The following is a 15,435-nucleotide window of genomic DNA, read 5'->3' on the forward strand; positions in this document are numbered from 1 at the left end:
ATCATTTCCTACTTATGGTGGCTCTATTTTACAGTGTCCTAAACCTATTATTTCAATAAATAAAAAATCTTGGCAAGATTTATTTGGAGGTTTGCCATTCACTTCTAGGGCTAAGACCTCTAGGGCTAACGCATTGGTTCTGTGGTGAAACTTGGGTTTGACTCTTGCTCTTCTAAAGTCCTAGTCCAAGACTTGAAATGCTATGCTGTGCTGGCTTTCTGTTGAAAACATGCTAATTGTTAAAAACCCAGTAAAAATGGTTAGGCCAATCCTATTTAAATTAGTGAATGAAGGCTACAGTCCAGTGATTCTTTGTGCATGTTGTATCTGTCTGTGTGTCTTTGCGCTCTAGGGACTCTGGGCTGTTGAGTCAACCAAGGGTTTCCTCTACTCTTACTTGGGTTTGCCCTGTCTCCTGTGCCGCCCCCTACTTTTGGAATCTCCTTCCCATGAATTTGAGGATTGCTACCTCTTTAGACAACTTTAAATCTGAATTAAAGACAATTCTGTTCAGGAAATCCTTCCAGTTTTCTTCTTAACTTCATGACTGTATGATCTTATGACAGACTATTTGTATTAATTTATACAGTACTTTCATACTACTGTTTAAACTTATAGCAATATTTTATTAATTTTAAAAAACTTTGTTGGTGGTTTTAGATTGTATGCTGTAGGCAGGCTTTTATTTTAATTTTAGATTGTTTTGCTTTGTAAAGTGCTGTGTAAAGCTTTTGGCGCTTTATAGTTAAATGTAATAATAATAATAATAATAATAATAATAATAATAATAATAATAATATTCATTTATCTGTTTATTTAAATATTTATATGTTTCCTTTTAGGACAAAGTTCCCTCACAATACTTCTGTCATACATAAAAGCATTCATCACAGTTGCATTCAAAGAAAAATACAAACATCTAAAACAAGAATTTGAAATATATACCACCATTTAAAAACAGACTTGAGCTTTGGAAATCTAGATCTGTCTGCACTATAAACCATCTTGTTTAAAGCTGGCTTAGAAACTGTCTTGTTTTAATTCACTCTTGTATTTATCTATGCTTCACTCAGTGAGCTGTATAGAATTTTAGGATCTCTCTTTGTCACTTATTATTAATGATTATACACACACACACACACTCACCCCCCCCCCCCAGGTTTTCTCCTATCGAGAACTTGCTTTAATGATTATTTGATCCTGTAGTGTGTGAGAAATTTTCTGCACAGCCTATATCAATAGTGTATGTCATTAGTAATCAGCACATGAAAATAGTATTACTTGGCATATTGTTCTGTCTTTGGCAGAAAATAACAAACCTGGATCCCATGTTTTGTTTTGTTTTAATGGATTAATTTAGCACTGTTGAGTCCAATGTCAGTACAGCCTGCAATTAATTGTTCAGTTGAGGAATGAAGTAAAAAAAGGATTACAAGACAAGGAGAAACACATTTGGATATCTTGATATGTATAGAATCATTGACTTAACTAAAATATATTTCTGTTACAGTACATTCACTATTGTAATCTGTTTCCCATGTAGGATTTCCTGTAGTTTATCCAACAGCACACACTAGTGTCGATATAGGTGTGTAATTCACAAAAGTATAAATCAGGATCTGGAACCCATTTATTTAACAGGCAAAATAAATGTCAAATAATTATTCTGAAGTATTGAGTGACTAGAGGGAAGACACACTTCCACAATTGGGCAAAAGTACATTGCTGAATCCCCAAACAATGGAAAGATGCAGGTGTTGACTCCATAAATGAAATATCTTCATTTCAAAGTAAACTAATAATGTAAGTAATACCTGTAATTCACAATCCATTTATTTCAGAGGAATATTCTTATAATTTCATGCAAGACACTGAACAAATAAAAAAATGGTTGGGAATGGCAATATGTTGGTCTCAGTCTATATGAAAAGTGTGTGTTTTTAACTGACAGAACAACTTTCCACTTTTGATTTGTAATATGCATTTTGGTTTTTTTTAATTATTTTTTACACTTTTCCACACAGAACAAACATTGTTTCACACTTCACTTTTCTCCCTATAATATGCATTTTGGAATACTGTTAGAAAGCAAAATCCATGTGAATTTGTCAGGAATGTTCAGTGAATAGGGAAGAAAAATATCCTGAATCATAAGCTCCAAAAGATCTAAGGAATCCCAAGGAAGACAAAGCAGCTTGCGAGGAATACTGCTGAGTGGAAATACTGTGTGAGGAGAAAGAATTAATCAGACTTTGCCCACTCATCTTCCTTCCTATAACAAAAATATAGATGACCGTAATGGAATTCCATCTAATACTGTGGTTCTCAACCCTTGGTCATCCAACTCCTTTGGACTTCAGTTTTCAAAAACACTAGCAAGCATGGCTCATGGTGAGACATTCTGAGAATTGAAATCCAAACCTTTGGGAGAATCTGATATAATGGACAAGGGTTTTTTTCCCTAAGTTACCTGTGGGTTCCACCATCCTCCAGAAGCACTGTTATACAAAGGAGACAGTTCAGTTTACTCTAAAACACATTCGGGTTACTAGGACTCAGTTGATTAAATAGGCTTCATTCTGTGAGAATGAAGTTCAAAAGCACTTTTCATTTAGTATGTATAATGCAGTTTCATTTACTCTTTTTCCTTATTAGAATACAAGTGAGTGGAAATCAGTCCACATCAGCACTAAAAACCATTCTGAGACTGCATTTTAAAATGAGCTGGCCTTGTTTGCACTTTCTGAACTAAAACATGAAACAAAATGAACTTATTCTTCAGTTGTCTTCTTTCTCTAAAGTTTGCAAAGAAGTTATTTTATCAAAAACTGTATAGAAAGATGTGTTAACATAAGAGGAAATGTACAAAAATGTACACATTTTTCTTCCCAAATGTGTAAAAAAAGTACACATTGGGAGAAAAATGCACAAAAGGGCATACTTTAGAGAAAATTGCACACAAAAATGTATATATTGGGGGAATGAATGCAAAAGTCGATGTGAATTTTCATGAGTACTTCAGGAATGCAGAAATGGGATGAAATAAAGTTGTGACTGGATAACATCCACAATATGAAAAGCCAAGAAGGCAGATTCACCCAACATAATTAAAACCCTTGTATGTATGTGTGTTGGGGTGGGGCAGTGTACTATTTTATGGCCATTCTATCAATTGTCGCATGCACTTTCAGTTTGCTCCTGAAACTTTCAGTAGGCTCCTGATATTTTTTCCTTCTTTTTGGGTAAGGAAAATAACAAACAAAACCATAGCCACAACCTACGTATAGGTAATCTTTACTTTGACTATTGTTTAGGAAGGATTTCCTGTTCTCTAGATTGTGCACTCTCTTTCTTTGCCTGTTGTGGTCCCCTCTATTGAAACATGTCAGTTCACCATGAGAATGTTCATGTAAACTTGTTAAACTTTTCCCCCTTCATAACTGCTTCCATCAGAGCTTTCTTTAGTCTATCTTATGATTTCCTAGGATACTGAAAACCTCTGATTAGTCTGAGAGCTCATCTCAACCCTCCATTATTGCTTTTAGTGAAAAGTTTCTCTTTTACATTTACTTTCCACTTAGTTAAAAAAATAATAATCAGGTCCTTGCTAAACTTTTACAACCTTTCCTCTATGTGTGTGTGCGCACACACTCCTTCCATATTTAGGAGAATAACAAAGACATAACGCTTATGTGTATTTTATCTTAAGTGATGTTTTGAAAGGCTGCTTACCTCCAAAAACAGTCCCATTCGGTTGAAGACACACAGCTGGTGTTTCTTTGTTAGTAGAAAGCCCTTTTAAAATCACTTTTATCTTTCTGGTCTTCATTTGGCATGCTGCAAATGAGCCATCCCCTTCTTTGTATAATTCAAGTTTGCTTCCTTTACCTTCACCTGTGGATATGAATACGAATTTTAATATGGGTCTTTGTGAGATGCTTTCATTTTTTCCCATCAAATCTCTCCAAATGCCACTTCTTGTTTAGCCATGAAATGCCGTTCTTATTATTCTGTTGCTTGTTTGAAGCATTAATGGTAACAGTTCTGGGAACTTAAGCAGTAGCCTTAAGATTAGCTCAAGATTGGCTGAATATTGGAAGAAAACAGCACAAAAAAACCACCCACACATTGCAGGGCACACTGTAGGCTAATCTTTTTATCCCTTCACATTCCAAACCCATCTGGTGCTTTGATACACTGGCAGTAACAATAGAGACCCATTTAGTGTACCAAGCTTAAATAGACTTTTAAAAAATAGCAACAGCAAGGATAAATCTATCTTAGGAAAGTTTTCAGCATTTGGATCAGAACTAGGAATGTAATTCACACTGGTACTTGATTTATTTTCATTTTGATTAAGTTTAGGGTGGCTATTTATGTATCACTACAAAAAAGAAAGACCAAGCAGGAAGATTAAAAAAACCACAAAATTGCTTTATATTTGCTTATGTTAAGATAGATAGATGAAAATTTTGGAATATTTAAATGTAATTGTTCTTGCATGCCTTCAAGTTGTTTCCCACTTATGATGACAAGGCAAATCCATTATGGGGTTTTCTGGGACTGAGGGTGTGTGACTCACCCAGGGTCATCCAGTGGGTTTCCATGGCCCAGCAAGGAATTGATGTCCAGAATTGTAGTCCACCACTCAGAGCACTCCACCACTCTGGCTGTCATTATTTAAATAGACATACAACATTTATCATCATAGTCAGGAAGACTGTGACCATGTAGCTTGTGTACCTGTTCAGTTTGTTGTCCAGGTGCTAACAACTGATGGCGTTGAAGTAACTTAACTTCAAGGTCCCTCCTTGTGATTCTTTATCTTTAAACTTGAAGTGGACAGCCCTGCAAATAGTGCTCTCTGGCCTTCATTCATATAGAGGACTGCCCTCTGTAAAGCACCACACGGGGCTACTTTAATTAATTTGCTTGTTTGAAATATTACTGAATTCTGGACATAGGAAAGCCCTTTTTTAAAAGCAGATAGTGTAATTGAATAAGGAAGGAGGTGACTCAGTCTCTTTCCAAAAGTAGAAATTCTAAGTAGAGAAATCATATTATGGCACAAAAACAGAGGCACAGTTTAGTGTCTGTGGCAAGAAGGATGAATGTTCCTCATCAATGACCCTCATCAGTATCTTGCTGTCATGGGAGGGCTGGGGCAGGACACATTATGACAGGGATCCCCTGTTTAACTGGAAAGCAATGCTCCTTTCTGTCCAGTTGTATATAGATGTGTTTGGAAAATTAGAAGAGTTTGGCTTATAACCAGAACTGCTGCGTAAACTAGGACTAATATGGTCAGAATGGGGCCTTCAATATCTATGTATCGGTATGTTCAGGATACTCAGAATAGTCAGAAACACATTCAGTTGCACTCAAAATGAGTGTAATCATGGTTTGTGTGAAAAGGCCTTTATAAAAGCTAAAGGGATATGTGAATAATAAAATAATGTGTCTTTGAATACAATAGCAAAATAATCAAAGATTTACATTCCTAGTTTTCAAGAACAGGTTATAAACTTGTGAAGATAAGTGAGAGTTCCTTCACTGCCAGTGTAATGCAGTAGTTTCTAAGATCCATATGTGATTTTTGGTAACCTTCTTCAGTTTACCGAATAGCAGTTGCTGAAGATCAGTCTGGGAGTGTGGTCTCAGACTTTCACATCTGTGCTAGAAAGTTTGGTTGAGAGAAAAGTTCTAAGCAACCTGGTTTCTCCTTGGCAAACCCTTTTACAGGTACAGGTATTCATTTCTTGATTACAGCAAGGAATTTTAGGTGTAACACACAAGCTATTATTAACACTTATCTAATTATTTCAAATTCCTTTTTGGCTAGGAGCGTTACACTGTGTGAATATACAATTTTCATTAGAACATGTGAATACAAACTCAATTTATATGAATCTATTTTGTATGCCAAAGAAGGATTGTGTTATATCAGGAATGTTTTAGCTCCAAACTATTTTTTATGGGTGGGTTGAGAAGAGCTGGAGGGAATGTTGGCATTTGCTGGAAAATGGAACAGGAACGGAATGTCTCTCAACTCTGGCATTCACACCTAATGAATGCTCTTATGTGTGCACAGTAACAAAATGCTCTGCATTATGTGCCTGAATAAAAGTAACATTATGCTTATGTCAAATTCTCTGTGCTTTCAGCTTCTGGCTTTTGCATTACTATTCAAGATGAGCAGAACATTTAATAATCAGCTTAGTCACTTCCCCATGTATGCTCAATTACTCTTAGAACTTTGATTTTGATTGAGATGAGTGTGCATGTGCATGCCCACATAGACACATCATGGTTATGTGTCAAAGAGGTATGCCATGCAAGAGTCGTTTTGCATTCATATGATGTTTTAAAAGGAAGTCAACCTGCAACCCAAACACAGCATACCAAGAACACTTGTATCTCTCTTTGTTACTGCCATGTGAATTCACTGGTTTTAGCATGTTAACCAAATCTAAAATTTATCATTTATTCATCTTTAAAACCCTGTCTAGAAATGGAGGCTATAAGCAGGTCAAAATAATGTGAAAACAAAGTGAATAGAAGAATGAGCAACAGTGAAACAGATATATTTTTCAGCAGAAAAAAAACCTAAGACTCATTACAACTAGTGACTAAACACTAAGTAACAGAATCCTTCTGCAAGATGCTTGCATTTTGAGTCTCCAGAGAGGCTTCTGAATCTTTCCTTCATGAGCCAGTGAAATTGTTCAGCAAAGGGAATATATGGACTTATTGAAGACTTTGGATAGTTAGTTCTCATAATATGAATGACAAGGCTGAAAGTTTTTTTTTCTTTTCAGAGGTAAAATGTGGAGGTTCTGTACATTCTGTAATAGAAGGGCAGTTACTTTATGTGGATAATTAAGTGGCCTTAAATTCAAATATTTCATCTGGAAATGTATCAGGATTTTAGAGGGTGGTGGAAATAGTTTCCAAATTATATGCATACTTTTTTTGTTTTTTACTTACAGATTTTCATCAATAGAAAAATTGACAATCAAATATCTGACTTATAACAAAACATCCAATATCTGACTTATAAAAAAACCATACAAATATAATTGCTGAAAGAAACAAAGTACGATATCATTAACAACAGTTAAAATGCTTTTATTGAGACATACCTTTCTCAATAAAGCAACTTAATTACTTATATGTAATTGGGAACAAGAATACCCTGTCAAGTGAAGTCTTATACAGTGTGCCCTTGGTATGCACTAGCATTTGGTTCCAGGACCACCACCACCACCACCACCACCACCACCCAGGTAGATACCAACAGGCATGGATTCTCAAGTCCCATTATATACAATTGTCTAGTAAAGCAGCTTCCCTTATATAAAATTGAAAAGTCAAGGTTTGCTTTTTGGATTTGTGTGTGTGTGTGTAAGTTAGTAATTTCAAACTGTGGTTGGCTGAATCTGTGGATTTGAAATCTGTGGATATGGAGTAGCAACATGAACAGACACCACCATTTTTAAGGCATAAAAATACTTTAACATAATGTAACAGTTATAATAAGTATGACGGTATAGTAATCATGGGTTATGAAGTACCAGTAAGAACAACAATACATCTTACAATTATAGCATGCGCTATCAGAGCAGGAGGTTCTTTGCTTCCGTGAACTTCCTGGATGTTGAGGGTGCTAAGCCATACAGCTCTCTCTGTCAACTGGCTCAACTGGATTTCTTGTCCCAGATAAGATCTCACGATAAGAACACTGTGGAGGAGACTTAAAGTACGTGCTCCCCTTTAAGGAGTGCAGGCCATGACAAACTGTAGTGCCAAGGCCTCACAGGATTCTGAACTTGGAAGCAATCACTCTATGTGAGGCTTGACTTGTACAGTCCTCTCAAGTGGAAAGTGCCCTCAGTTCAGTTGCAGATTCTGTATATATAATAAGGTTTCAGCCTTTACTACAGCGCACTGTTTGTCCGTTGTCCTGATTCCTGGTGGGTGCTACCTGAGCAGCTGATATAATAAATGATTAAAATAATGTCAGGCTCAGATTTGCTGCCTGAGATTGCTACAGCGATAAATTGAGGAGTGTTACTAGTCTTCCTTTAGTTCATAACTACTGAGCTTCAAATCTTTCTGAATACCCCAAACCTTTCTTTTTGTACATGTGGATTTGTGGGCAAGGGAGCCCCCAAGGGAAATTTCTAATTGGTTGGTTAGTTGGGGTCTGTGCAGAATGCCCCTGAAGGGGCGGCCTGCAGCCACCTCAGTCTTTGCCAGATCAGGACCATGGCAATCACATGCCGTGGCCCCGATCTGGCCTTTCTGCTGCTCCAAACGCTGCACCAGAGGAGTGGTGTGATACCATGCGCTGTGTGAAGCAGCGTGTGGTGTCACGCTGGCCTGGGGGTGGAGTCAGGGTGTGCATCATGTGGACATCACACTCTGACTCCACCCCCAGGTTGGTTTTATAAGCCAGTCTGTACAGCCCATTGGTTTATTTACAGTGTGCCAATCAGAGTCTTGGATACTTCCTTGCTAGTGGCACACTCTTGAAAAAGTTGAGTCTCCATCATCCAAAATGCTTGAGACCAGAAGTATTTTGGATTGTGGATTTTTTTTGGGGGGGGGGGTGATTTTGGAATTTTTGCACATACGTAATTAGGTATCTTGGAGAAGGGACCCAAGTCTAAACACGAAATTCATTTATGTTTCATATGCACCTTATATAGATAGCCTGAAGGTAATTTTATATATAACACTTTTTTAACAATTTTGTAAGAAACAGTGACTACTGAACCATCAGAAAGCAAAGGCGTCACTCTCTCAGATACCCATGTGGACAATTTTTAATTTTGGTGTATTTCGGATTTTGAAATTCCAGATGACGCTCAAGCTATACTTTACATTAGGCAACTTAAGCAACACCAATCTCGTGTGTGTGTGTGTGTGTGTGTGTGTGTGTGTGTGTCTGAATTAATTAGTGAAGCCAGGATCTGATGCCATTGTTTGCACGTGGGTACAACATATGCTACATTAATGGGTGTTTTCCACCAAATGGCAGCAAGAGTTAGTGTGAGAAAACTATGGTTGAATAGTCATGAGAAAGACTGTAATTGAAAGCAGAATGTATTTTTTTTTATAAAAACACAGGTCTGTAAAGCAATATTCCAAATCTATGTACAGTAATGCTGTTTTCTACCTATACCAGTATGTGTATAGTTTTTCATTTTAATACCAATAAATCCAATAAGGATAGAATTTAATCCCAATTTTAACATCTGTAAGAACAATAAAAAACAACAACGCTATTTTCCCCCAGTAAAGTAAGAGGTAGGGTGAAATACTATATGATAGTTCCCACCTTGAACATGGAATTGTGGAAGGATGACATAAAGATTTTATGTTTTGACACAATTGAAAGTGCTCCTTGTAACTTAAAAAACCCTAAATTGCTTGCATTCAGAATGTCTAAAGGATTATATTCTCCCATAGAAGTCTGCCCTGGCTCCATGAACTTTCGAGAGCCATCTCAAAGGCTCATGCTCTCTGTTCCATCACCTGTACAATCACACCTAGTGAGTATATGGGAAAGGGTCTTCTTGATGTCTGTTCAGTCTCTGGAAGTTCCTTCTAAAGGAGGCTTGACTGGCCTGGCCCTCTGCCTATTGACCTTGCTGTTGTTGTGCGCGTTCAAGTAATTTCTGATTTATGGCAACCCTTAGAGAACCCTATCACTATTTTCTTGGCAAGAGTTGTTCAGAGGAGTGTGCTTTTGTTGCCTTCTGAGGCTGAGAATGTGATTTGCTCAAGGTCACCCAATGGGTTTCCATAGCTAAGTGAAGATTGAAACCCCAGTCTCTAGAGTCATACCATTATACCACACTGGCTCTCTATTGATAGGTATTTTTATTCCAACAGTCTTTTAATAATAATGTAATAATAATAATGTTTATTTATATTTCTTGCCTCTCCCATGGATCAAGGCGGGATTACAACAATAAAATAATACAATAATACAGATACAATCAATAAAACGCTAATATTTTTAGGAACTTTTAGAATGTTATAATAAAAGAATTTTTAATAGACTTCTGCTGTACTGTTTTTATTTATTTTTATTAATTGCATATTAAAACCTTTTTGCAAGTTTTAGTTTTTTTGCTTAAAATATATAAATAAATAAGTCCAAAACAAAACAAATAATAATAAATTTGATTTTCGTGGAAAGGGCAGGGTGTAAATAAAGATGAAGATGAGAAGAAGAAGAGGAAGAAGGTTTTGGTTTGCATTTGTCATGAGCAGAAGCGTAGTTTCTTTTCTGATGCTACTTTATGATTCCAAGGACACCTGAAAAAGAGAAAAATTTGAGTTATTAAAGAACTTGGTATCTCCTTCTCCATTTTAAAATGAAAATATTTATTTAGAAATTTGGTATCAGTACACTCCTTTGGCTGTACTGATCCCCCAAAAACTTGACCCCCCATTCTGTTTAATTTTTTTTTTACATTGCTAGATGAGTGATAGATATACACATCATTCAGGGTTTAAAATATTTGCTTGAAGATGCTCCAGCTATTTAAATGGGTCATATTAATACAATTACTAATTGGTTGTTTTATTACAATTATTATTTTTGACTTTTCACACAACTTTGCGAAACTTGTCATATACCAGCAGTCTCCCTCTTGGGAGATAAAAAGATATGTGAATTTATGAATATGTAGAGGGATGTAGTTATAGGAGTGTGTGGAGAAAGCCACTAATGAACGATTGAAAGTCGTTTGATGGAGAATTTGAACTGTTTTACATGGCTAATCTTGCTCATTGGAAACAGTGGTAGATAGCTAGATGTTGCCTCTGAGTCTTTTCCTGAAGAATTTTTGTAAGACTTAACAGTTCATTTCTCTTTTCCCAAGCTGCCTCCCTCCTTTACCAGACCCAAGAAAGATGGCATTTGTTGCAAGATTAATATAACAAATATTATTCATTTGATAAAAATCCATAAGTCATTTTACTAAGGTATGAAATTTCCCACTCCAAGCGCTAGGTAGTCCGAGGGATCCCTTGCAAGACGTGAGAATGTTTCACTGTTAATTGAAAGTATTCCTTTTTCTCCGTGAATATCACAGTCAGTGACTTCTCTTGAGCAGCTAATTAGTGCGATTATTCCACAGCTGCATTAGTTTCACCACAAAGGTTTTTCTCTTATGTTATCAAAAGGATCAGTCTCCTTGGGAATGTTTCAACCTGACAGGGCTGAAATAGCAAGACGGTCATCATTCTCTGTCCCTACCCCCATCCTTTTGCAAATGAAAAAAGAAAAAGAGAAAAGCGAGTAGACTGAAAAAACATGATTTTATTTGTATCTTTTATTTCAGATTGACCAATTTCTGATATGAGTAATGAAATCAGTTCATTTTAAATACCCATAACGTGCAGCAATTCTGGAATTGATTAGAAAAAACTTTTCTCTATCCTGTTGTTTTTAGTAAGACTTTCTAATAATTTGTCTAGATTTTTGAGATTCCCCCAAATTGATACTCTTTGAACCTCTCAAGAAGTGTAGGCATTGAAATGTAGTAAGCTTTGACTCAAAAGTTGCTATTGTGTTTTCAGTAGCAAAATCTATGGGGATACTTGTTAGAATCCATAAGCTACAGTGGTCCTGAACATTACCAATCCTTACTCAGACAGTTGTTTGGCTCTCTAGAAATGAGTACTGATGGAAAGGAAACCCTAGGCTAAATAGGTTTTCAATACTCACTTTTGTTCAGTTAAGATTTATTTAAAATTTCTGTCATACACTCACAAATGCATATAACAAGGCATAATTTATTTTCCTATAGTGTGGAGAAAAGTCACACATAAATTCTGCCTGCATATAATTGACCATCAGTTTCACTGATTAGGGTCTGCGCTGTAATATAGGGAATTAAATTGTTTCCATTTAATACATTTTTAACCATATGTTAGCACAGAAGTTTGAAACCAGTACAAGATGTATCATTCCTTGAGCTTTTTTGGATTCAAATAAATCAGAAAATAAATAACAAGTAAATAAAATAGTATGCTTGTCTTATAGCTGACTTCTAATTGTTTCAAGATGCAATACATACTGTATATCTTCTTGACAATATAGTTCTCATATAGTTTAATATTTGTATAGGTATAAAGAGGTTAACTGAAGATAAAAATGTGTCCTAAGAGCTTGGTATGATCGAGAATATAAACACTAAGCTGTGCATGCACCAGAGATTTCCTCTGACTTTTCCAGACAATTTTTAAAAAGTTAAAACTTAAAGTTAAACCGTGAGCAAGATTATTTCTCCAGTGCAGATGCAGCCTCTGTAATTCATCAACTGAATGAAATTAGGGAGATTAAAACGATATGTTAAGATGTAGTTTTGTGCCTTGATATTGGTCAGCACGTCCCATTGAATTCAACTGAACTTACCATAGAGGTGATGGGTAGAATCAGGGTGTTAATTTGATTGTCTGAACATACCACCACAACCATATCTTTTTCCAAGGAAGTAGGAAAAGGTGTACTATTGGCAAATGTTTTTTAAAAATCCAATTAAAAAAAACCCTTCTGTCCCCTTCTATAAAGTGGGGGAGTAGCAGTTTAAATACTGGTGATAATTAGCCTCCTTGATTTAATAGGTATTAAAGTGAAAAACCATTGACAGACCAATGTCTTGGAATCTTGATCTCTGCCATTTCTATTAAATTCCCATATTTGCAAAGGGTTTTCCTTTCTCTTAGTCAGCACATCTATTCTCCCCCAACCCCCTACCCACCCAATGTAATCCTTCAAAGTTTGAACAAATGTTAATTGGTGAGTGATGGCGCTATCTATGTCTTCTGGTGTTTCCCTGCAGCAGTTCTGAGCACCCTGGAGCTTCCAAGCCTCCACTAAGCTGCTCCTCCAGTATGACATCACGGATTTTGCTACGACAGCAGCTCATGCGTGAGCAGATGCAAGAGCAAGAGCGCCGGGAGCAGCAACAGAAACAGCAAGCCACCCAGTTCATGCAACAGAGAGTAGCAGTGAGTCAGACACCAGCCATCAACGTCAGCCTCCCAGCAAGCCTTCCTCCTGCTACTCAGGTCCCAATGGAAGTCCTTAAGGTATGTGAAGTTTCCACTATGTATGCTTGAACTTGCTAAGACGTGAGAGGTGTGCATGTGATAAGTATCGCAAGTTTCATGTGAGTTGTGAAATAGGTTATATTTTAAATTCCATCATAAACATATCGCCCAGTTTTGAATCTGCTGTCCCTTTTTTCCAGAAAAGTTTTGCATAACTGCAACTAAAGTTGCTGGGCTTTTAATAAAATATTTTGAAAGTAAACTGTTTTTTCAAAGAAACACTTGATATGAACAGTTCTCAAAAGTGTTCCTATATTCCAGATAATTTAAAAACAAACATCTCACCAGAATTATTGTACTTCCATAGTCCACTTTTTATGGAAACAAATAAATATTACATGCATATATATTTGTGAATAGGTTTCTTCAAAAATGAAGAAAAGATTCACACAAAGGGTTGTTTCAGAAAGCCTTAATCTAGAATACGGTCTTTTGCTGTTAGCCATTAGTAATCCTTTTTTGTTCAAATGACTTCATTTCTTTTTGTAGCTTTTGTGTTCCTCACTGGTGCAGCTTCCTAATTACAAGGGGAAAAACTGTATCTGTAACAGACCGAAATACAGATGTCTTCACTTGAGTGGAGTTGAATTAGACCAGATATAGCAGAATAGCACCATTATTCTAAACCAACATTTACAGGTTGTTTTTTTTTAAATTACACTAATATACACTATTTACAATGTACAATCAGTGTTATACCTGTTAGGTATGTGAATCATATTATCCACTTTTAATTGACTCTGGAAGTTAGTACAGTCTTCAGACAGATTAAGTGTGCATGTATGATGTAATGTAATAGTGTTATCCACTCTCTAGCAATGTGGTAAATCTGGGATTTTATAAAAATCAGTCTTTGTTCACCAGTGTAGAGTTTGAAGCATATTGTTTCTAACAACGATAGCTATTATGATGGTGCTGGATATGTCAGGCACCTGAACAAGGCTGGGTCACAGGTGAATTAGGAGGAGGTGGCCCAAATATCTTTACATAACTGAGTCTTAACAATTGTCTGGCTAGGATCATATACAAAAAACACAAGCCCGGACAGAATGTGAGACATGCTCAAAATTAATAAAACCATATATCATCAGTCTCCACAGAACTGAGATGGGGAACCTTTGGCCCCAGAAACCCCAGCCAGAATCGGGAAAGCCAAAGGTTCACAGCCCTGCTGTAGAGCAAGGTCTAAAAAGGTAGTGGGTCAGCTGAGGTCCAACATATGCTTGCTTGTATAGAATCACAGAATCATAAAGTTGAAAGAGACCTCAAGGGGCATCCAGCCCAACCACCTACCATGCAGGAATACATAATCAGCATCCATTGCTCTGTATCTTTGGCTGCATCAATAAAAGCATAGTGACTAGATCAAGGGAAGTAATAGTGCCACTGTATTCTGCTTTGGTCAGGTCCCACCTGGAATATTGTGTCCAGTTCTGGGCACCACAATTCAAAAAGGATGTTGAGAAACTGGAGCACGTCCAAAGGAGGGCAACTAAAATGGTGAAGGGTCTGGAAGCCATGCCCTATGAGGAATGACTTGGGGAGCTGGGAATGTTTACTCTGCAGAAGAGAAGGTTAAGAAGTGATTTGATAGCCCTGTTTAGATATTTGAAGGGATGTCATATTGAGGAGGGAGCAAGCTGCTCCAGAGACAGAAGACAGAACAATGGATGTAAGCTACAGGAAAGAGATTCCACCCCAACATTAGAAGGAACTTCCTGACAGTAAGGGCTGTTCGACAGTGGAACAAACTCCCTTGGAGTGTAGTGGAGTCTCCTACCTTACAGGTCTTTAAACAGAGGCTGGATGGCCATCTGTCAGGGATGCTTTGATTGTGAGTTCCTGCAGGGGGTTGGACTGCATGGCCATTGTGGTTTCTTCCAACTCTAAGATTCTATGGAAGCAGTTTCATCAGTGGACATCCTCCACTGGATTTAAGCTGTAGTCTTTCCAATGAGGGAAATGACCATGTTCATATATAGCTGTGGTGAATCAGAGAACCAATTTTCAAACTGAAAACTCTGAGTGGGATGGTGTTAATGAAAAACACAAATCTCTGTAGGCTCATAAGTCTTCATACTAAGATGCTTCATCCTCCAGGACTCCCATACTTTGCCATAGTCTTGTGCTGGCTAGAGCCTCAGCCTGGTTAATAGTTGAACTATGCTTTTTAATATTTGGGATGTGAGTTGATGTATTGTTTAACTCCCCCTTCCCTCCTTAGTTCAATTCATATTTAGCTTTGCCACCCCTAGTCTTGGTTTCTCTTTTCAGTTCAGTTTCTCTTAATGCATTAGTGTT

The 15,435-nt window shown here is 36.9% G+C and overlaps 1 protein-coding gene across 9 annotated transcripts in view; it reads left to right on the top strand.

The window, feature by feature from the left end:
• Positions 1 to 15,435, top strand: part of MITF (melanocyte inducing transcription factor) — a 256,829-nt gene that overhangs the window by 180,040 nt on the left and 61,354 nt on the right. For 6 of the 9 annotated variants that reach the window (XM_042451739.1, XM_042451744.1, XM_042451742.1 and 3 more), the window contains exon 2: positions 12,864 to 13,113. In XM_042451739.1, coding sequence (XP_042307673.1) covers positions 12,864 to 13,113 — 250 coding nt within the window. The remainder of the gene's footprint in view (positions 1 to 12,863; positions 13,114 to 15,435) is intronic. The other 3 variants (XM_042451741.1, XM_042451743.1, XM_042451746.1) reach the window with 1 other exon arrangement.

The sequence above is a fragment of the Sceloporus undulatus genome, chromosome 2 (assembly GCF_019175285.1).
Source record: "Sceloporus undulatus isolate JIND9_A2432 ecotype Alabama chromosome 2, SceUnd_v1.1, whole genome shotgun sequence".
Classification (NCBI taxonomy): Eukaryota; Metazoa; Chordata; class Lepidosauria; order Squamata; family Phrynosomatidae; genus Sceloporus; species Sceloporus undulatus.